General features: G+C 34.6%; 1 protein-coding gene across 1 annotated transcript in view; it reads right to left on the reverse strand.

Annotated features, from left to right (window-relative positions):
* Window positions 1-957: 957 nt before the first annotated feature.
* Window positions 958-24819, reverse strand: part of LOC149417539 (potassium voltage-gated channel subfamily KQT member 1-like) — a 297602-nt gene continuing 273740 nt past the window's right edge. Inside the window, exons 5-13 of the mRNA XM_089640596.1 lie at window positions 17990-18165; window positions 16520-16771; window positions 15379-15447; window positions 15138-15284; window positions 7427-7619; window positions 6173-6308; window positions 3650-3806; window positions 1865-1987; window positions 958-1065 (exon numbers count right to left, since the gene is read on the reverse strand). Of these exons, the coding sequence (XP_089496722.1) occupies window positions 958-1065; window positions 1865-1987; window positions 3650-3806; window positions 6173-6308; window positions 7427-7619; window positions 15138-15284; window positions 15379-15447; window positions 16520-16771; window positions 17990-18165 (1361 nt within the window). The remainder of the gene's footprint in view (window positions 1066-1864; window positions 1988-3649; window positions 3807-6172; window positions 6309-7426; window positions 7620-15137; window positions 15285-15378; window positions 15448-16519; window positions 16772-17989; window positions 18166-24819) is intronic.

Consider the following 24819-nt stretch of genomic DNA (forward strand, 5'->3'; position numbering starts at 1 on the left):
ATATTAAAGCCAATATATCGACAGTGACCTAAAGTAGATACATTTTTGAACGAGCTAAGTGTCCATTTAGTAACTAAGTTTCGAAGGACAGATAATTGTCAAATATTTGAAGAGTCTGAATCAAAACTTCGTTTTTTTCAGTGAATGGCACAGTTGAAGTAGAGTTTTTTTGAATATGGAATTTGACCATTTAGTTTAAAAGATACTGACAATTTATAGATATTTTATAAGACTGATGTTTATTTTCAGTCTATGACCCAGTTGGAGTAGAATATTATTTTTGAACGCGGAAAGCGCCCATTTTATAATAAGTATACATTTATAAGATACACACAACTTGCATTTAAAAAACTGAAAGAGAATCTGGTTTTTTTCGGTCTATGGCCAGTTAAAGTAATCAAGTAGTACATTTTCTAATAAGGTAATCGGCCATTTAGTAATAGTTTACAAAAGACAAACAATTCACATATAATGTTCGATAAGATTGATACAGAGACTTCGTTTATTTTCAGTCTATGACCCAGTTGAAGTAGAGTTATACTTTTAAACGAGAAAGTCGCATATATACTTACAAGATGCAGATATTTATACGACTGCTACAGGGACTGGTTTGTTTTTGGTCTATAGCCAGTTGAAATAGTCAAGTAGTAGAATTTTGAACAAGGAAATCGGCCATTTAGTAATAGTTTACAAGAGAGAGACAATTTCCATATTATGTTCGATAAAACTGATCGGTAGAGACTTAGTTTATTTTCGGTCTGCGACCAGGTGAAGTTGTTCATTTTTGAACAAGGAAAGTGGCCATATAGTAAATGGAATTGTAAGTAGTAACAGTGTTCAGATGAAGGTCTCCGCCGTTGTGGGGGTGAGACGGGCGACGCTGTGGCTCCGGGGGCGAGGGCGCCCTGGGGGCACGGGTCAGTCCGCGGGGGGCCCGACTGGCGTCGACAGGCGCCGCTAGGGGCCCGCGGGCTCCGTGTCGGCTATGAAGGGTAGCGGCTGCTTCAGAGACAATGTGTTAAGAACGTAGACCAGCTGGTCCAGCTTCTTGTCCATCATTCCGAGCTGGAATAAATTCACAAATCAATTAAAACCACCCTGTCCCGTGGTGCTATCCCTGTCACCAAATGAACGTCCTCATTCTTATTCTTTCATATGGATGGGGGTCCTCATAAAAATCATTCCGTCACCTTTGCTATTATCGTTATCATATAAAACAAACAGATTTAGAACACTAAAGACGGGTTGTTTCGGAGAATTTGAACAATTCATCAAATTTCAGGTTCTGTGAAAGTCTTATTCAAGTTCTGTTATTACATCATTATAGACATTATATAGGTATGCGAGTATATATCTGTAATTTATGTAAGCATTGTGTTTTGTTCTGTGTTTTAATTTGACTTAAAACACAGATAAAAAAAATAACTCTATTTTTTTTTACTTGATCGTGAATCCGCATAAGAGTCCCAACTGATCCCAACCATCTGGAGCCAGTTGTCATCCCCAATTGAGGTATGTTTGGGGCAGGAGTTGGGGAAGAGGAAGGTGGGAAAGAACCTGGCTTAATTTGTGTCATTTCACAAAAATAATATTCAGCACGTTCCAGTTGGTGTTGAGTGGAAGTTCTCAGTGTCGCTCTGATATAAGGCCACCATTCAGAAACCAAACATTGCTTGAAATGGCTTTAGCCATGTTTGGTGATCAGCTTTGAATAGTCAGGCACTTCTCCACCTTCTTCTTCCACATCTCCTAAATAATTTGCAGGAATGACTGCAGGGACAGATCCTTTCTTATAATGAGGATTTATTCAATTATTTGTATTATTTTGAACCTTTTATCATAATGGCGATGTATTGTATCGTACCTGTTGTTCAACTCTGTACAGTCTGGCCCCGACTGTCATTGGCCGAACGTTCCCTACTCTGTCTATCCCGGTCAGGTAGCTGCCCGGCTTTCCCAAAGTTTGATCAAGTCTTCTTTGTAATTCCTGCAATTTTATAATAAAAGTCAATTAACGTACAATCTCTGTAATTATATAAAAAGTTAACTAACCTACAATTCCTGTAAAGATACGATCAAGTCAATTAACACACAATAAATTCCTGCAATTATTATAGACGTAGAAGTCAATTAACATTTGTTAAAGTAATATAATTATATGTTAATTGGCACCTACACATTAAATTTTGTCATAACTGCAATATGTGCGTAATATTTTGGGATACAGACGACTTCTCAGTTCATACATATTTCGTCTTTTTCTCTGTTTTCTCATAATAAAAAAAAATAAATAATTAAATTAATTTACTTCTTCAATAATCGCAAATTTACTTTGTGGCGTCATTTTAATTTAATGAAAATAAATGACTTTATATACTATTTGATCAAAGTGATCGACATGTTTCGAAGCCAATGGTTTAAATGATCAACATGTAAATATGATTAAATACTGATGCATACAATTTTATTTATTTTCATTAAACTAAAATATATATTATGAATAAGTCAATTAATTTTCAATCAATAACAATTTCTGCAATCATGAAAAATTCAAAACAATATAGTTACTATTCCTACGTTTATATGAACAAGTTAATTAACATACATTCATATAAATGATGTATATGGTATATTATATACATTTAATTTGTAGTGAGTTTAAGTAAATAGTATTGTTTTAAATGAGTTGCTAATTATTTAATGACGTCGATCCTCGTCGGCTGATGCGTAGTTTAAATTCACTACTTAAATTACAATATAAATTTGTTAAATGTTTATAATGTGATAAAATATTTGATCGTGCATTTACAGTCCATAAGATGACTCACAAAAATGACGCTAAAATTTGTATGTAGATATCCGTTCAACCTTAGAAAATCTTGTATTCAAAATTTCAAATAAAATTGGTGACTAGCTACTTTATCGCAGGTTGGTTACGAAGAGACGAAAATACACCAAAACGAACAAAAAGTTCAGTCTGGATAAAAACAAAAAGTACCCAAATTTTCCGGAACATTTTCCGACTTTATGTTTGGGTTAAATCTTCCCCACAGGAATAACTAAACCCTTCCACACACTTTTCCACAAATGATCATCTAGTCAATCCACATTATGCAAGTGTATTATATAAGAATAATAAATACAAAATAATACAAGAACAACACGTCAACTCACCAGAGATCAAATGGGAAAATTATTCACCGACTCCAGATATTTTCATATCGGAGGGTACAGCTCCGTAGAACTTCTAATTGGACCTATAAATCCTACTGATCCCTCAGTATAAATATTTAAAAAATCTTTCTTATTCCTACATGTATTTAAAATGACTGACTTTTGCATTTTTATATATAAATTCTTTGATAGATCTAATACGCCTAAATTTTGATTGAGAGAGCTAGGTATAATGCCAGTAGCCGAAATAACGAATGGTAATATTTTTATAGTCTGAGAATGCTAAATTCTTTTAATCTCATTTCCTAAATCTATGTATTTTCTTATTTTTTCAGAAACAGATTTTTGAATATTACAGAAATTTGGTATAGCGACATCAATGATATAAGTTAATTTTTTTATTTAACGTAATATTTTTATTATATTTACACGTTAACTGACTTGGAAAAAAAACAATAATTGGAAGTAGGGTTACCTTTATCCTGACCATCATGTTGAGATGTCCCTGACTGTACTGCTCAATGACATCTCTGACGTCGTATGGTTTTCTCGCCTGTTGGAACTTGCGTCTCGCTACGAAATACTTTATTTTCCTGATGGCTCTGATGGCGTTGCGATGGGCCTCCGTGAGCCTACGAAACAAATCAAAGGTTATGGATAAAAGGGAAATACACGGAAAAAAGCATCGTGTGAATACACCCATTAGATTAAGCATCTATTATATAGCTCTTTATTTATTTATTTATTTAAACGCCCATTGGGCTTTTACATACATTGTTATTAGTGTTATTACATTAACTATGTGACATTTAAGAGTTTACGTACATATATAAATAAAATAGTTATTATATCTGTAGTACATAAATGTTTTACAAATAATACAGAATACCATTATGGAGAACAGTTTTTTTTTTTTTTTACTTACTTAGAAAAATAAATGGATTGAAATTAATCAGCATTTATAGGGACTTAAAATCATATTCGAATTGTTATTTAAATTACAATATTAATTTGTAAAGTTAAAACATATATATTAAAGTTAAAAAGTCATAAAAGAAAAGAGTGAAAAAACAGAAGCTAAAAAATGGGTTTTTCACTATGGAGTGGAGAAGTCATACATTTCAGCAAAGTGTTTATGTAGATTTCGTTTAAGCACTGCTACGGAATCTCTAAATATATCAACAACATTACCAAATTTATTACCAAAATTTTGTATTCGATTTAACGATATGTGCGCTTGATAATTAGATTTGAAATTGTCACAGAAAAAGGTGGAATTTTGTCTCGTATTTTTGGAAGGTACAAATAATTTTATTGTGGCAAGAATTTCAGGGCTGTCGATTCTATAATTAATAATTTTATTTAGTAGAACAAGGTCGGAGATAATTCGCCTATCTGACAGCGTAATCAAATTTAGTTGATGCATGAGTTGGATATAATTTATATTTTGGATTAAAATATTCAGTTTAAAGTTAATAAATCTTAAAAAATTGTGTTGTACCTTTTCAATATTGTTGGAATGTACTTTATAAAACGGGGACCAAATAGGTGAATTATACTCTACTTGACTTCTTACTAAAGATGTGTACAGTGTGTTCAAACATTCTTGTGCCGCATGTGACTTGAAGTCACATGCGGTTCTACATATAAAACCAAGCATTTTTAGGGCTTTATTTGTGATTTCATTTATATGCGGATTGAATGTTAACTGTTCATCAAATATAACACCCAAGTCCCTGATTTGAGTAACAGCTGTCAATTTTACATTATTAAGCGAATATTCATAAATTGTATGATTTCGTATTTTACAAAAACGAATGACCTGACATTTTTTAATATTAAGAAACAGAGAGTTGATGATGCACCAACGATATAGTTTATTTAAATTAAGTTGCAAAGTATAACAATCGTCTAAACTGCGTATTGTTTTATATATTTTCAAATCATCTGCGAAAAGAAGAACTTCTACATCTTTAAATATGCTAACAATATCATTAATAAATAACAAAAAAAGAATTGGTCCCAGGTGAGACCCCTGAGGGACCCCACTTGTGGCTTCGAAAATGTAAGATTCCACAGATTTTATTTTGACACATAGCTCTCTTTTACTAAGATAACTAAGATAACTATCAATCCAACTTAACAGATTACCCTTGATACCCAACATACTTAATTTTTGTACAAGGATATGTCGCCTAACTTTGTCAAAAGCTTTGGAAAAATCAGTATATATTGAATCCACTTGATGCTTCAAGGCAAGAGAATCAGTTATGTAATTTTCGTATATGATCAAGTTCTTCTCTCTTCCTCTGGTTACTTTTCAGATACCTTTAAAGCTTCCACGACAACTCAGGATAGTGGAAATTCAACACACTTTTAAAAAACGGTGATTAAAAAAAAATTAAATATAAACCTAACTTAACTTTTTTTTCATAACTTTTTATGACTTTATCATAAAGTGAAAAGAGGTGATTTAAAAGAAATTAAATATCAACCTAATTTAACTTTTTTTTCAAAACTTTATATGACTTTATCATAAAGTGAAAATAAATGAATTAAAAAAAATATATATCAAGCTAACTTAACTTTTTTTTTCATGAATTTTTATGACTTTATCATAAAGTGAAAACAGATGATTTAAAAAAAATTAATATCAACCCAACTCAACTTTTTTTTCATAACTTTTTCATAAAGTGAAAATTGATGATTTAAAAATATTAAATATCAACCTAACGTAACTTTTTTTTCATAACTTTTTATGACTTTATCATAAAGTGAAAATAGATGATTTAAAATTTTTAAATATCAACCTAACATAACTTTTTTTCATAACCTTTTAAGACTTTATCATAAAGAGTTGAATTGCCACTGTTCTGAGTTTCCCGGCAACCCTTTAATGATAGTATGAAAGTTTGACACGCAATACACATGTATTCGACACAACATTACCTTTACCAATCAGCACCTAAAACTGTGTATAATGCATTCCCTTGCTTACTTGGTGACTCTCGGTAGTTCCTGGTCCATGTCGCAGTCAATCTCATCGCTGGCAGCCTCCGTCACGGAGGAGGCCTGGCTCACCAGTGTCCTGCCCCCCGGACAGCCCTCCACTTTCCTCACGCGGTTTGGAGTTCCTGGTCAAAGTTAACTCATATCATAAATGTCTCATTTTGTTAAATATGGCAAATGTGGTAATATGACAACATTATCTAAAACATAACATAATCAAATATGGCTGCTATGGTCTAAATGGTTTCGTACATCAAATGTAGCAAATTATGATCAAATATAGCAAACGTGGTCAACTATAGTCAAATAGGCGGTAGGTAAAAAATTGGGTAAACTTTCGGATATGGCAAACATTGTCAAATTAGGTTAATGTGGTCAAATATGTTAAAATTTGCCCAATGCTTTTAAATATGGGAGATGTCAAATGTGATAAAAAATATGGAAAATTTTGGTCAAATTTGGGAAATGTGGTAAAATAGCAGGAGTTCCGGTACTAAAACTTACATATAATATTTGACTTTTGGGGTAGGTATTGACCAATAACTTTGTTTCCACGGAATGAAAAGTTGGGTTTTTGACCACTCTAAGCAATTGAGTCGACCAATAACTTTATTTCCAAGGAAAAACGGGAAAAACACTATAGAAATTTGATCCATTCTACGAAATTGGCCCAACCAATAAATTTGTTTCCAAGGAATAATAGGATAAAATTTGAATCATTCTACGAAATCGCTGAAAACTATGACTTGGTATCAGAGGAATAACAGGGTTTGAATTTGACCTATTCTACGAAATTGGCCCAATCGATAACCTTATTTCCAAGGAATAACAGGATTGCAATTTTACCCATTCTACGAAATTGGCCCAACCGATAACCTTATTTCCAAGGAATAACGGGATTGGAATTTGACCCATTCTACTAAAATGGCCCAAATGATAACCTCATTTCCAAGGAATAACAGGATTGGAATTTGAACCTTTCTAAAAAATTGCTCAAACCAGTAACTTTGTTTCCAAGGAAAAACAGGACGAGAATTTGAATCATTCTACTAAATTGCTCAAACTAATAACTTTGTATGCAAGGAATAACAGATTTGAAGGATTCTACGAAATTGGTCAACCAATTAAATTGTTTCCAAGGAATAATAGTATGGAATTCTGATGATGACCCAACCAAGGAATAACAGGATAATATTTTGGACCATTTTACTAAATTGCTCAAACCAATAAGTTAGTTTCCTACCTGCTTTAGGCTCCTCCACGTAGAACACCACGTCTCCTTCACTCTCTCTTCTCCCTTCGCCAGAGGGTAGCCCCTTCTCAGCCCCCGGGCCCCCTCCAGCCGCGGCCCCCGCAGCACCCGGCGCCTCCATCTTGTTCCGGGATTTCCTCCGCTTCAGCACCGACGCCTTCTTCGCCACCTGCAATATGAGGGACTGACCCAACCACGCGGCGTTACCACACTCAACACTTATTACAACATCCAGCGGGTGTGAAGCCCATCTAGTTAAGTTTTTACAAGAGGTTAGGGTAGGCCGTCAAAGCTGTTAGTGTATCAAAAGTTGCGCATTCTTAAAAAAAATCAAATCTTCAACTGTACCACTTTTGTTCTTGCACCAGAAGCCAAAGTTTTCAAAATTTGTTTTTATTTGTTATTTGACTGCTCCAAGTTCAATAATTATTATTTACGGACAAAAAAGCTTACATCTGTGCATTTATATCATACATAACCCTTCCTTGTCGGTGCTGTGTACGGATTCGACATGTCTATAATTCTATCAATTTCTGCATAAATGTACTAAACACATAGTTCACATTTTAGGTGTAATTTACGTGTCGGAAAAAAGATAAATAAATGTCTGTCTTGTCAGTTGTAGTAGCCGGCGGCCTGTCAGCTGTAATGGACGTATTACGCGTGTTATGCGTGGCCGATGTTTCCAGCACCAATGCACAATATTTTACTTATGCTCACGTGTCCACATGTACAATGAATAAAATGATTTACGTCTGTAATAAACGTAGGTTATTCATTTGTATCCAAAAAATGACAAAGTTCGTATTGAGTAAACAGCAGAGGAGCTCGAGGGATCAGCCAGGTCTTTGTATTTTTTGGTACATTATAACGAAGTTTAGATCATGCATTTAAACTGTGATTGTTGATAGAAGCTGGCGATTAGCGATTTAAAAAAAATATATGAAATCCCTTTGTGTGTCACACTCAAATCGGCCTCTCTGTCGTGAAAATAGAATTATTGAACCGGAAGATTAAAAATGATGATAGAATAGAAATAGTTATACGCAACTTTTGCCACCACTGAACGAATGACGGCCTACCCTAATGGGGTGAGGTTTAGGTCAGCTTTGGGTAGGTAAGGTCAACAATTTGAATTTAGGCACGGATTAATCTCGAGCTTAACAAAAAACCTTTCAAGATTAATCATTTCTGGAGCTGTAGTCTCAATTTTTTTACGTGCGTTACCGTGTCAATTAACCACATATTTTGTTAGTTCTCGCATATTATTAGATTTGTCAAAAATATAAATGGGTTTTGTCTCGCATTAAGCTCGCGCTTAGCAAATAAATCTTTTCAGAAATTTAGCCCGTATTAGCTTTTTGCCTTTTAACGAGCGTTATGGTTATTACGGTGACCGGATAAATCATCACAATGATAATTCATCACATCTTTAAAAAGTTATATAAAGTATTGGAAAGTGATGAAACAAAAACTTTATTAACTGGGTTAAGTAGGTTAGGTTAGGTTAGGTTAAAAAAAAATTTTTCATCGTTTCTAATGACTTTATATCACTTTTTAAAAGTGTGTTGAATTGTCACTGTGTTGAGTTATCATGGAGCCATTTATATTTATGTATGTAGATTCTCTATAATGTTATATTTATCTCTCCACAAACTTTCTTCCTTTTTATTATTATATCTCATATATTCATTAATTAAGATTGAGAACCGTTCTCATCCCAGGCAAATTTACTGATATTTTGTGTACCTAGTAATATCTTATATATTTATATTATATTTTTATCATAGAACCTTTCCTAGGGGCTAGATGCGTGAAATCAAAAATGAACTCAAAAAAGTAGCAAGCGCAAGCGATTCTGTAATTTTTTTATGCATTTTCTCAAGACAAACAAGTTTAAATAGCATATGAAAAACTTCTAGCTTCTCTCTAACTCCGCGAAAAATCAATTTTCCAGGTCTGTCTGGGTATATTCGACACTAGGTCCGTCCAATACACCTGGGTCACGCGTCGCATATTTTTGTAGACGCCTTTTTCACTTACGTCGTTACGATTCCAACTTTTTTTTATGGCATTGTGTCGTCAGAAAGAAATTCAAGCCAAGAAATTAAGTTTTTTTTATGAGTTAACTTATGTAAGGCTTAGAATTATACCTAATATTTTGAATAATGTGAATAGATACTTTTTTTTAATCCAGACTTTCTATATATATATATTTTGGGAATAATTGCAGATAGATTTGTAGTTAGTAGTTGTTTCAGTGTGGTGGGCATATTATTTATGTAAGTTTGGGGATAAAAGAACGAATGACAACGGGAACAGAATACTTGAAGTATGTTTAGAGTGGAACCTTTTTGTGTCCAATACTTTTTTCGATCATAAAGGTATCCACCAATATACGTGGGAAAGAGGAAATGAGAGGTCAATTATCGATTTTGTAGTAATTGACTCTAGGTTGAGAGCCGTTACCGAGGACACGAGAGTTTTCAGAGGGGCAGAGGTTGAAACTGACCACTTTCTGGTGGTGTCGAGAGTAAACCTCTTTCGCGGTTGGCGCTCTAAAGTGAAAACGGTACTAACTCCAACAAGAATCAAAATAGAAAAACTACAAAACGATAATGAGAGGAGTAAGTATGTGAATTGTGCAGAGATGAGATTGAATGAGAAAAAAATGGATGGTCTAAGCATAGACGAAACATGGAACCACATAAAAGTGAGTCTTTGTGAATCTGCTAGAGAGGTGTGTGGAATAAGTACGCAAGGTAGAAAGAAAGGTGATGCATGGTGGGATGATGATATTAAAGCACTGGTCTCAGAGAAGAAGAAAGCATGGTTATGTCTGATTGCGGCTGGCAGTGCTTCCAGCGAAGAGAAGGATCGAGCGAAAGAAGTATATAAGGAATGTAAGAAAAAAGTAAGAGTTGGAGTGAAAGAACGAAAGAAACGCCTGGAAGAGGAAGAAGGAATGAAAATGACAAACCATTTCCAAGAAAACATTAAGTTGTTTTGGAAGGAAGTCAAAAGGTCCCGGTGTGGCCCTGAAACCGGAAGCATGAAAGTAATAAAATCGAAAGATGGAAAAATGTTGACGAATGAGGAAAAAATAAAAGAGAGATGGATGAAGTATTTCGAGGAAGTCTTTGAAAGCGAAGTGAGTGACAGTGATTCTAGCGGCGAATCAGATATGAACGATGATGGACTGAATGTTACCGAAATTAGCATGGATGAGATAGAAAGATCAATTAAGTGTATGAAGAATGGTAAGGCTGTCGGTTTCGACAATATTGCTGCTGAATATTTTAAAGGAGGTAGCCGTATAATTCTACTGGTACCTACCCTGATGTATGGAAGTGAGGCATGGAACTGGCAAAGAAAGGATGAAAGTAGATTGAATGCTGTTGAAATGAGATCCCTGAGGCGTATGTGTGGTAAAACCATGTATGATCGTGTGAGGAATGTGGATATCCGCAAAGAGTGCAAGGCTGATGTAAGCGTAATGAGTAAGATCAAGAAAGGGACGCTTAGATGGTTTGGGCATGTAGAGCGAATGAGCGAAGAAAGGAGTGTAAGGAGAATATACGATGCAAATGTGAATGGTAGCAGAAGTCGGGGGCGCCCGAGGAAGACATGGCACGACCAAGTGAATCAGATACTTGAGTCGGGCCATGTCAAGAGTCAGAACAATAGAAGAGTATGCATGAGACGATGTATGAATGTGAATGAGGCAAGGAGTGTGTGCCAAGACCGAGTTGTTTGGCGGTCCGTCCTCTCTGCCTACCCCTGCGGGGAAACGGCGTGATGGTTAGTTAGTTAGTTAGTTAGTCATTCTTCTTCTAGTATCCTTTTCTATCGGAGGTAGGCAATAATCTATAAATTTTTCACCAGACTGCAGCCTGGAACAACTCAATGGAACTCCAATGGTACCAGCCACATATATTGGTTTCGAATTTGTGAAGTGCTCATGAGAGTTTTACATAATATTAGAACTTTTTTATATGCGGTTAATGGTCACGGTATATAGAGATATAGGCAAAAATTTAAGAGATTTGTTAAAATTTCCAGTATTTTCCAGTATTTTGTGATGCGATAATTATTTAACTTTGTTTCAGTTCCTAACATTACGTTAAGGAAAGGATTTTTGGTAAAGCTTATAGGGAAATGCGGTTAAATTTACTATTTTTTGCTTTCACCACTTTGGTTGATTAATTCCATAAAAATCAATAAAGACCGGCAAAGATTGCACAGATATTTGAAGGCCGGTACATAAAACAGAAAAAAATATTAGTGGAATCTAACGTTTTATTAGCCCAAACGATGGTGATTTTGTTTTACATACATTTTTCAATTATTCTAATAAGTATCAAATTAGAATGCTCGCATTTTCTCCGGTTAAAACAAATTAATTTAAAATACCAATGATTTGCAATTTATAATTCAAATTTTGATAAGCCCCATTTAGAATATGTTAACTCTGATTAACCTCTAATAAAGCTTAATCCAGACGGAGGGGCATGGATTTTTAACTACCATTGCATAAGCTGCAGTGTAGAAATACGTTTATAACAAAAATATTTCAAAGTTAAAGATTCCACAGATTTTTCTGAAAAATAAGAAAACTGCAAGGGCGAAAAACAAAGAATGGCAAAAGTAACACCAAACATTAATTTTCAGGCTCTAACAATTATCACATAATTAACAAATCTATAAATACATATTGCCTACATAAAGCATTTCTATATACATTTTGATTATGCACAGAATGAAACGAACATTATAATGTGGGTACTAAAAAGTACCTACATAAGTTGTTGTTCAATAAATATTTTTTTTTGTTCTAAGGTCTTCTATTTTGTATAATATTATGCATGCAAACATCTAAAAGTTTATTTTTGCTTTATATAATAAGTAACAGGATGTTTGTCAAACGACAAGAAAAACTTCTTGGAAATTACTTGTGCCAAGTTCTTGAGAAGTTTTTTTCGTTTTTCAAACACCCTGCGTATAATATGTTTGCCTAATATATTTTACAAAAGCAATCTAAAATATGATATATTTAATGTAGATAGCTTATTTAGATTTTACAAAGAATTGACTTAACTTTGTTTAATGTATCAATAAGGATCGCAATAATTTTAGAAATATTTGTAAAACATTAAAAAAATAGTTTGAATATTTGAAAGGGGTTTGATGGTTACATTTTTTTGAAGATTTCATTGCAAATTGGTACCCTGCCTTTTTGAAAATTGTTTTTCTTTGTACTCGTACGTTAACCTCACAAAAAATTTGACCTAAGATGATTCAATGAAACACCGAAAAACGTAGATAAATACTATTTTGTTTAATAAATTGATTTTTTTAACCTTTTAAATGCATCTGTATCACATTCGAGATTTTGAAAGCAAGCCTCATAAGCATCCGTCACAAATATGATTCAACGAAGTTTAAGATTACAGAAAAAAACATTGTTTGATCAACATTAGTTAAATTTTCTTTAAAAAGCTTATAAAAATATTTTTAAGAACATAAAAAGTTATTAAATTTGTCATAGATTTGAGACCCTCGTGAATAAAACCAATAAAAAGTACCTCGATCAGTCGATTGCCTACACGTTAGGTAAAGCTGGCTTTCTAAAAGTAGGATTTGCTAAATGTGGCCCTAAAATACATGGATTTAATGTAAATATAGCCTTATTTATGATTATTTTTAGAATATGATGCATTCAGATTCATTATTAATCCATTCTTGGATCGAAAGACATTGAGTCTAAATATTGTCAGCTAGTTGGGGATGAGGTGGCATGCATTTCTAACAGACTATTTGGGTTTGTGACAACTATAAATAATATATTCACAGTTTACGTGTTTCACCTGTGTCATTCATTGTTTGTGTTCATCCTTTGTTACTTGTCAAGCGGTCAAAACAAAAGGCAAAGCTATCAACACCGTCAAATGTTAACATTTTTATTAGGTTATGGAACAGAGCGGACAAAGCTGTTTGCGTGTGAATGGATCTCATTGTCGTCAAAACATTCCTTTCGAATATTTTTATGTTGACAAATTCTTCAAATGCAAAATGATATTATAAAAAATATTTTTTTATTTATTTAAAATCAGAGTGAGAAGTTTATACACCGTGTTTGACGCTCATTTCGTGATATTTCAGAAATTAAAAAATCCTAGATCGAACGTTTTTTGATCGGAGAAATTTTTAACATGTTTTTAATATTTCTGAAAAACATATTACGAGCCTAATTTTACTTTTTATGTACATCTATTGGAATTTCACTGTTATGGAAATTAACCCAATTGCTGACATGCGATCGGGCTGAAACTCGGCAGATGGATTCGTTGTCGATAAAAATGAATTCTCTCAACTTGGTGTCAATCACGCACACATACGCGACGAAATAAATAAAATCGGATGAAATTACAACAGTTAATAATATACGAATTAAATATCAGTCCCACACGATCGGCATCTGGCTAGATCGGTAACGCGGTCGATTCCGGTACCTAGGAAGAATGGTTCAATCCCCAGCTAAACGTTTAAATGATCTGCTGTTGTTAATCGGAAGCGATTAAGGCGAAGCTTAATGCTAAATCACTATTTTGATTAATCTTTATAACGAATTGGTGTATATTATTAATACCAAAAAATATGCTTTAAATAAATTGAAAGTTTTCCTATCGTTTCGCTTGAGTAGAATACAAATAAAAAAATAAATTACTCAATAAAAAATATAAATGCAAACTACTAAAAAAAGTTTTTTTCAAGAGAAATGTATGAACGCGTCAAGGAAAGAACTTTTTAAAAATACAGTATTATAGCTAAGATTATCTGTGACAGTTTCACTTGATTAACTTTTTTGCTTTCTTTTAAAATTATTTACATAATAAATAATAACCAGTTTTGTGCTTGAAATCGAACGTTTCTAGACTCCGTTTGTCAAGCGATTTTAATGCCTATTACCTACAATATAAAGTATACAAAGAACATACACATTTTTGGCTTGTAGCTTCCTCTTAAAGTTTAAAAAATAAAATTTTGTTTGTAAGTCGATAGAACGAGCGTGAAACACGGTGCATGTGTAATTGCTATCAAAGAAAGAAAGAAAAAATCATTCAAAGCTTATTTTTTTTTAAATATTTCGTTTTCAATTTCTTGTGAAGTATTTAACATAAATATTTTAATTGGATTGTTGGATTGCATTCTGCGAAGCTAAAATGGGAAATAATGTGAACAATTCAAAGGTGTGGCAGTCATTACACTTTATGTGCGTATTTTGATACGGAAAAAGATCGTTGGCAAATACCATGCACACAGTTGTTTTACGATATGCATTTCGAACAAGACGTTATCACGAAGCACTAGAAACTAGACTGTACAGAAAGCTCTATGAGATAAAGAAAATCTATAAAACAATTTTGTACTGTACTGTGTACACAAACCAACTGAAAAAATTGTGGAATTTAACAAAAATTGCATTCCATCAATATTTAAAAAGATTTAGCTTATTGAAATTCTTTGAGCATTGACTGATCAAATGAGCAGTGGTTTATTAATTTGTAAAAAAGGTAAACAAAAGTACTATTTGAAAATTTAAAAATTATTTGATAAGTTTGTGGTAAGATTAATTTTGTAGGTAGTAGTTGGATTAATGTGATAAGCAAAGTTAGAAAAAAAAAGATGACATTCTTCATACCCTAGACAGGGGCGTGGTGGCCACCGGAGGTTGTTGCTGGGTACTTGTGTCTTTTACGTAGATATTCCACGTAGCTGTGCTCCTGAAGGCTTTGTCAGCTGCAAAGCACCTCCATAAGCACTGGATCAACATGGCTGCAGCAGGGATCTGTAAAATAAATAATGGTGTTAAAAAAATGATCAAAAAATCTTCAAAAATTTTTATACTAAGTTAAACAAAGTATTATTCATTAAATATTTACCTGACGGTTGAAATGTTTTTGCCTTTGTTTTTGTTGCACTTTGAGTGCAAACCCGGATCCGAGAATACCCTGCAATAGGGAAAATCAAAATCAATAGGTTTAAAATATTATTATTATCTCCACTTTTGTACGATCTTGAACCAGTAACATTTCTTCACTGCGTGAACTGCACATTTCGCAAAAATAGTTCGGAAATATATTTTATCGTCTGTAGAAGCATAATGAAGAGACTAAAATCTTACCGACTGAAAGTAGCACGAAGAATGAGAGAGATGCTGTTTTTGCCTTTAGATCTTTGATATTTTATCGTGAAGAAAGCAATGTTATCTTTGACATCCAAATTAATAGACTACCATGAATTCTGGGTGATGGAGGCAAATCACGTGACCATATTTTTGGCACCAGGAGGGTTTGAGAATGCTTTGAATAAACTATGAGATCAGTCGTACATTGACCACCAAGGAGTGCACATTAAAATATTCAGACCATGCGCAGAAAAGTAAAGTTCGCTAAAGTAAGGCAACGGTTGTCAGCGCAGACAACTGTGGGACTTTTCTGTGCGGGATCGGAATGTTCATAACATTCAAGATCTAAAAGCCTTTGAGTTAACATTCGACACCTTACAGCCTCTGAGCTAACAACTCGAATCATTGCAATTCATCGGAATTAAACGCAATAAATCAATCTGTTAAAACAAGTGTTTTAATAACAACCATCTCGCATCATCCATCTCTCTGTGTGCGTATCCCTGCGCAAAAAAACGAAGGACTTCAAGAAAAGCAGCTCGCCTTACAACTGACGGCAGAAGTCCTGGAGACATCCGCAGGGATCGTCCATTGGGTTGATCTGGGTTGCATTTGGTTGGGTTAAATTAGTAAGGTCGATAAATTATAACGTATTTGTAAAAGTGTCTAACTAAATTATAGCGTAACAAAATATAACATTTTGGAAACAAGCCCGATTTGAGATGTGCAGTTAAGTCGCAGTTACCGCAGCCAGCAATTTGCGCGCCATTGTGAGAAGGACAGTGGGACGGTCAGGCTGCCGCGCCTCCCGCGCTCCGCGAAAATCGGTTTGTTCCCCTTTCCCTGATTGGCTCGTCAATTAATTTGAATGTCTGTGATATTACTATAGTACTCACGGCAGGCAGAGCAAAGAACGAGATGGCAAACACGGAGAAGCACGAAGCCACTATCTTGCCCATCCAGGTCTGCGGCACCGTGTCCCCGTACCCTATCGTGGTGACCGTGATGACGCCCCACCAGAGCGCATCTGCGTAGGATCGGAAGTCCGTCTTCCCGTTGGGTCCCACCACATCCTTCTCCGCCAGGTACACGAAGTAGGAGGAGAAGATCAGCCCGAGGAAGCCGATGTACAGGGTGGTTATGAGTTCCTGGTTGGTTGAAAGATACACAAAAAACCAGATCATTTTCATGCATTTGGAGCTTACACTCGTTTATTATTTTCTTTGTCTGAATCGAAACCCTGAAAATAGTCCACAGTCAAAATTATTCATCTCTTCGACATGGTGGTATCTAGGTCTGATATATTTTATACCATCGATATAATATGGATATTCTTGGTAGATATAATGTATAATGTAACATATCTGCATTACTTTTCGTATATTGAGATTAATTCGGGATCTGATGATTAATTGAATAACTTCAACAGAAGTTATTTTCTATAATCATTAAAAAATAGTTCTCAAAAAAGTTATTAAATTATTAATAATTGCAAAGAAACATATCTAATAATAGGCGATTTTCGCATCAACGGTTCTTTTCAATTACACGAGCGATAAACATATGATAAGAACCTACATATTAATTTTAATGTTTTCAGGGTTTCGTAAAAAAAAATCTGCTGGAAATTCAAACATTTTAAATTTTAGTAAAACTCAGTATCTACCTAAGAGTATGAATATTACGCAGTTCCATGGTATCTACTGACTTACCGACAGATTCACGTAACGGCAGCTTTTAAGTAAATGATTGAATTTAAATTAACGTGGAAGTCATCGTAAAATACTGTTCTTCTTTCTGAATTGTTTTTTTGGATTTGTGTAATTGCCGGAGAGTTTTTATTTTAAAATAATAGGTGTTACGAGTTAAGACTTTGATTGTTTCATAATCGATTGCTGAATGTGAATGATGTTCAATTACTTTTTATTTAAATACCGCACAAGAGTTCCAACTGCTCTCAACCGTCTGGAGCCTGTGAGACTATGAAATCCCCAATTGGGGTATGTTGTGAGGCTGACGGCAGTGAGGAGGGGAAAGATTTATGGAACAGAAAGTACCTGGCTATTCAAATCTGTTCACCAATCACGGTTAAAGCCATTTTAAGCATCTTTTCAATTTTCAATGGTAGTCTTACGCCAGGGCGATACTGAGAGTTTCGTACACTCTCGAACATGCCGCAAGTATACTTTATATTATTTTAATAGAATAAGTTGTGAAATAACACAAATTAATCCAATGAAATTCGGCTTGCTAGTCAAGAACATTATCATTCGACCACGGAGGCCGACAAATAACCACATACCGTCCAATATCACCATAAAACATCAAAAAATGTACATATCATTTCAGAAGAAAACGTGTTTTACCTGTCGATGGATGAAGACCACAGATCCCAACAGTCTCCAAGTGCCCCCCTGCCGGTCCACGTGCAGCATTCGCAGTATCTGCAGGAAGCGAATCCCTCTGATTGCGCTGGTGGCAAATACTTGCCCGTTGGAACCTACTGACAGTACCACCATCGAAGCTACCACTACTATTAGATCTGCAAGAAATAAAATATATAGTTAGTACCATCGTATTTTAATTCTCATGTAGACAACCAGTAAGTCTTTAGTCGTACAATATTAAGCCATTTAAAGTAACCGCTTGAGATCTGATAAGAACGAAAGATAAAAGCCATCTATAATTTCTGTGGGAACCAAAGATTGTTGAATTGAAAACTAATGTAATTAATAAAATTATTATATTTTTAATTCAGCGAAACAGAGCGTTGTATTTACTGTGTAAGATAAAGAAAAGGAATTCAATAAAATATGAATATAAAAAGAAGTACATGATATAAAATAACATACGACTTAAAATAACGATTCAAGGAAAAACCAAGGAAGACGCAATCAATAAAGTCAACAAATGTATTGCTATAATTGTCAAGGAGTGGATAGACAGAAACCTTAGAAACTTTGAATTATGACAATATGACAAAACTTGTTTTATTCCTTTTTATAACACTCAAAAGTCAGCTCCTAACACCAACCTTAATCTGAAGTTTCACGATGTCGATTGTAATTTGATAACATGCTCAAACTGTGAATAAACCAAATCACGAAAACATGAGAAGTACTTAGGTGTAAACATAGATTACCGACTGAAATGGACCAACCTATACAAAAAAAAACTGTAAATAAATTGAGATACTCAATGTATATATTTAAAGGAATGAGTAAAATTATGAATACAAAAAGCAATGAAACTTGTCTAAACTACACTAGTTCATTCATCTCTTTCCTATGGTATAATTGGTTGGGGTGAAACTTACAATAATCACATAGAACCCCTAGTAATTGCCTATAAGTTTATTTTATTTTGTAATGATAAACTAATGTTTATAAGACAAGGTTCGTATGCATAGCATAAAGGATAATAAATGATTATAAGCAATAATTAGTCGCCTGTAATATCAATACAAATTGAAAATATCTCCCGAGTAAAAATAAATGTCGCCGACGGGAATTGAACCCGCGCCTTCGTCCGGTCAGACGCTCTGGACCACTGAGCCACGTCAGCTTATTTTCAACATGCCAAATAATTCAATATGTACTAGTACATCAACAAAAATTACTGCGCTCAATCAACAATCAACAATTGCTCAACTTATTAGCAGTTTTTGAACCTCTCTACGAATTTATGTTTCGAAGCAAAACATTTTTTATATTATGGCGGAAATCGAACCCGCATCTTTTGAATACAGTGTAAAATATCTATGAACATATACTAGACACAGTAAACATAATTTAAGTTTCTGGATGCATCGTTTCGCAAATTACCATTAGCTATTAAAATAACACGGGACATTAAACAGCAAAGCAATAAAGTTATATAAGGAGTGTGAACAAAAGCCATGAACTTGAGCGGTATTGTCTCGAACTGTGTAGCAGACGCTGTTTTAATATTAATGTCTGTTCAGTATTAATGCGTTGTTTGAGAAACACTATAGGTCACATTTCTTATAAATATTACTAATTGCTGTGTGATTGCTGATAAAGCTACACATTTTTATTTCTCTTCTAAGAAAATCTTGACAATACGAGACCCAAAGGCAGTGATAAGCTAACTAACTAACTAACCATCACGCTGTTTCCCCGCAGGGGTAGGCAGAGAGGACGGACTGCCAAACAACTCGGTCTTGGCACACACTCCTTGCCTCATTCACATTCATACATCGTCTCATACATACTCTTCTATTGTTCTGACTCTTGACATGGCCGGACTCAAGTATCTGACTCACTTGGTCGTGCCATGTCTTCCTCGGGCGTCCCCGACTTCTGCTACCATTCACATTTGCATCGTATATTCTCCTTACACTCCTTTCTTCGCTCATTCGCTCTACATGCCCAAACCATCTAAGCGTCCCTTTCTTGATCTTACTCATTACGCTTACATCAGCCTTGCACTCTTTGCGGATATCCACATTCCTCACACGATCATACATGGTTTTACCACACATACGCCTCAGGGATCTCATTTCAACAGCATTCAATCTACTTTCATCCTTTCTTTGCCAGTTCCATGCCTCACTTCCATACATCAGGGTAGGTACCAGCACTCCATTGTGGACTGCTAACTTCGCTTCTTTGGACAATTTTTTGTTAGCGCCAACTGCGTTCAGTCCTCCATTAATGGAGTTACCTGCATTTACTCTTCTTTCAATATCTCTGTCAGCCTTCCCATCTCTCGTAAACATGCTTCCTAAATACACAAATTCATCCACCTGCTCCAAGTATTCCTCATTCACAACTAAATTGCACACTGTTTTCGTACTTTCTCTTTCAAACACCATTACTTTAGACTTACTTACATTCATCATTAACTCATTCTTCACGCATACTTCGTTCATCCTAGACACGAGAGACTGCAGATCATCCATACTATTAGCAATCAGCACCGCATCATCAGCATACAACAGGCAACATACTTTCAGATTACTCAAATTCGCGCCCAATCCCACATCTTTCAATTCTTGCATACAATTATCCATGTATAGATTGAATAACCACGGTGACATTACGCAGCCTTGTTTAACACCTTTTGTGATATCAAACCACCCCGTAAAACCACCGTTCACCCTAACACATGCAACGCTTCCCTCATATAGAGACGCAATTGCCTGGGTCAGATTCGCATTCACTCCATACTTGGACAACACCTTCCATAGCTTTTTCCTGTCGACTCGGTCGTATGCTTTTTGCAGATCTACAAAGGCACAGAAAAGTTTCTGGTTTTTTGCCAGAAACTTCTCGGTGAGCATACGCAATGAGAAGATCTGGTCCATGCACCCCCTTCCACTTATAAAAGCACCTTGCACATCCCATATTTTATCCTTTGTTTCCTTTCTTACCCTTTCAATCAAAATTCTACCATACAGCTTGCCAACTGAACTTAGCAGGCTAATAGCCCTATGATTCCCACATTCCTAGCAGATAAGCTAGCAGTGTGAAAATAATGCCAGATATCGGAAATCAGTCATTATGGGAAAGAGCCCTAGAGACAGATCGCAGAAGAAGTGGACTATCTGCGTGAAGGAAGGTTGGAGCACGATGGGATGATCTGGGGACTGGAGATTAATGCTTAAGGATGGATGGAGAACAATTATTACGATGGAGGCCAAATCGTAACGTTGTATGTAGCGCCTTGATACAAGAAACCCAATCGTTATAAGCCAGTGAGACTCGCCCCTTAGGTCGATAAAAGTCTTGAAGCTAGCGGGATCTTTCAACTCAACAGGAAAAGTTTTCCCTCATGTTGGAGAGAGTTCAGAATAAATTTCTGAGATTTCTCTACACGCGAGAGTACGGAGAGCAGAGTAAAAGTATGAGGTATATAACTATATACGTGGCTCCATCCTATCGGCTTTCTGTTGGGTATACGAATGAACCATCTAAGGGTCATAATGTACAGTTGTATACATTGCTAAAGATTTATTTAGACTGATTGGTGTATGATTTGAAAATTCGGCTATCCCGCTTGTGCTATCATTTTTATGTTCTCAATGGCTATCTCCGTCACCAACAGCATAGACTCTTTTATCTCCCAGCCTGCAGGACTAACTTGCCAATGATCATGTCGGTGGGAGAAGCAATTTTGTTATTGAATATAATCAATTCTGATATTGAGATAATATATGGCATCATTGAAGCTGCCTTTAAAAGACAAGCTCTATTACTACTAACATGATTTGTTCATACTGTTTTATATTTATGTAATTCTCATTTACAAATGTATTTAAAAACACACTAGAAAGTTTTTAATATTTTAAAAATAATAAACAGAATTGTATTGAACTCTGAATGGTTTTCCATTTTGTTTTTCAAGTAAGCATTATTAATAATTCGACATTAAAAATGGTACCCACTACCCGCCGTCGCCTTATGTCAAATTAATTGACAATATGTTTTTTCACTCTTGTAATTCAGAATATAACAGAATCTTTAGATTTTTGTTTGTTGTAAGACAGGCATTATAACTAACGATGAGTATGCTTGAAAAAAACATTGTAAACGTGCTCCTGGATTTGAACAAATTAATTAAACGATTCTATACCAATTTTATTAAGGTTTGCACTACGGACGGTATCCCAAGCTGTAAAAAAACACCTCGATGCTTCCTCGCGATTATTTCAAACTACGTTGCTACTACAAATTGCCACAGATGTTTTTAAAATATTTAAATCTTCTTCTGCCTGTTATATTCTTTAAAGAATGCTGGAGACCATCCTGCTTGCATAAATATAATTGTTGAATTAAGTATTGTCTTCTGCACCAGCATATTTAACGATGGTTGCTCAACGGGTATTTTATTTAGGACAAGAGAATGTTAGGAGCTGCGTCAGTATTTATGTAAATATTTTTACGTTCACAACAACTGTGTACACATTTTCCGTCCATGTTGATCTAGCAGATATTTAAAACCACGAAAATTTGACAATATTTTTTCAGTGTCTCCTAACGTGGTTATCCTTGATTAAACTTTCAGTGATTAAATGCCGCAAAGCCACTTGGTCTAACAGTAGTAGTTTTCTATTTTCAGTATTTTATCAGAAACACAGTCCTCGCCAGATTATAAGAATTGGCCAAATAACTCAATGAATGATAACATATTTTGATCCCTTCTCTCACATTAAAAGATTTCATTGGAATCTTAAAAGAACGGTCTACTTTTGTGGAGTACAGTAAAGGTTGTGGATTGTCCAATTGATCAAATTTCGTAGATTTAATTTCTTTAGATTATTACTACGTAACTAAAAAAGAGACACTGATGTATCAAATCTTGCACAAATTACTTAACTATAAAAATTATCTCTTATTAAATTGATTAAAATTATATCGGGTGTACCTCAGGGATCTGAAATAAAACCTAAAATAAAATACTATTTGATTAGTTAGTGACTTAGTTGACAAATGCGTATGGTTCCCAGCCAGGCCACCCAGGTGTCGTGCATTCCTCTGCTACCCAAGTTCTCCATCATTGCACAAGCGATATCTTTCACTTTTAACCATGTTAGCAGCAGTTTTTATATTAATATACATTATATGAACACTCTTAAAAAAGAGCAGATCTGGTTTGCAAAAGAGCTGACTGTATTTTGATAACAGCAATAAAATATCGAGAGTAGTGAATAGGTAAAGCCGTGAAGGACGGGCGGAACACATTACCTTTTTACTTCATTAGCTAAAAATAAATTGACTGGAATAATTGTAAGCCGTAACATTTCTATAGCCTTAGAGCCTTAGTTAATAAATCATAATATAAACCATTATGTAATAACTACGAGTTATATAAAGGTTTACAACTATGTATGGAAACAAGTGAAAAGATCATGTAGATCACACTTGCGTAGGTACAACCTAAATAGCAGTGACGTGCAGTGACAGTTTACCATTTTGCGTGATTATGCAGTATTTTTTCAAGCCGACACGTTTGTGTATAATTAAGTCTAAAATAATATATGTAAGGCTCGAGAGTGTAGGGTTAACAGTTTTTTCGAAGAAAAATATATTTAAAAAAAAAAAAACGCATTTTTTTGTCATTAAGAAATCAAGGATATTATTTAAAACAAAATTTGTCTCTGCATGCCACTGCTATTTTATATATTCATCTACGTGACTTGTAACTTACAGAAATCTTGGTAAATTCTAACGATAGTGTCTTAGCTCTAGCGATAGTGTCAATGCTATCAAAAGTTTATTTATTCCGGGGAATACGAGGAAAATTTGAGTATTTTTATTTTGTTATAAATTAATTGTTTTGTCACCAAAAAAGGATAAAGGCTGTCATTCTACCAATATACATATACATTTAAATTGATTGATTGATTGTTCAGTTCGTTAGTCGGACAAATGCTAAAACACTAGAAGTTGTATGTAAAAGTGTATACATAAATGAATTTACAATGACCGTTCGCCTTCTGATGCACTAAAATATGGTTTTTCATAGGATAAACACAAGCGCATAGTAGTAATATAAATTTTTTGGTGACTTTAAATAGAATATTGCTTTCACAGCAGTCCACGGCGGAGTGCTGGTACCTACCCTGATGTATGGAAGTGAGGCATGGAACTGGCAGAGAAAGGATGAAAGTAGACTGAATGCTGTTGAAATGAGATCCCTGGGGCGTATGTGTGGTAAAACCATGTATGAGTATTTGAGAAATGTGGAGATCCTCAAAGGGTGATTTCTTAGATGGTTTGGGCATTGTAGAGCGAATGGGTGAAGAAAGGAGTGTAAGGAGAATATATGACGCAAATGTGAATGGTAGTAGAAGTCGGGGACGCCCGAGGAAGACATGGCACGATCAAGTGAATCATTGTATTATGTTTCTAAATGACCTATCGTTCAATAAATATGTCTTATGTTATGAACGTTATTTGTGCTATGTTCGTTTTTTACTGTGATTGATTGTATCTTTTCTATGTATAAACATAATGCTTGTGACTAACTTTTCAATTAAAAAATCTTTTTAGACAGACTTAATTCAAAAAAATATTACTATTTCTATAAACAGAAAAAATTACAATACAGATGGGTACCTACTTGATGCATGAGGTAAGTACGTTGGTGTTTTTTTGTGTATGAAGTAATTTTATTATAAACCGAAGCTAAATGCATTGTATTTGAAGATTTACAATTTGTCAGCAACATG

Source organism: Hesperophylax consimilis, chromosome 15 (genome assembly GCF_061612785.1).
Source record: "Hesperophylax consimilis isolate HC1 chromosome 15, BYU_Hcon_1.0, whole genome shotgun sequence".
NCBI classification, from domain to species: domain Eukaryota; kingdom Metazoa; phylum Arthropoda; class Insecta; order Trichoptera; family Limnephilidae; genus Hesperophylax; species Hesperophylax consimilis.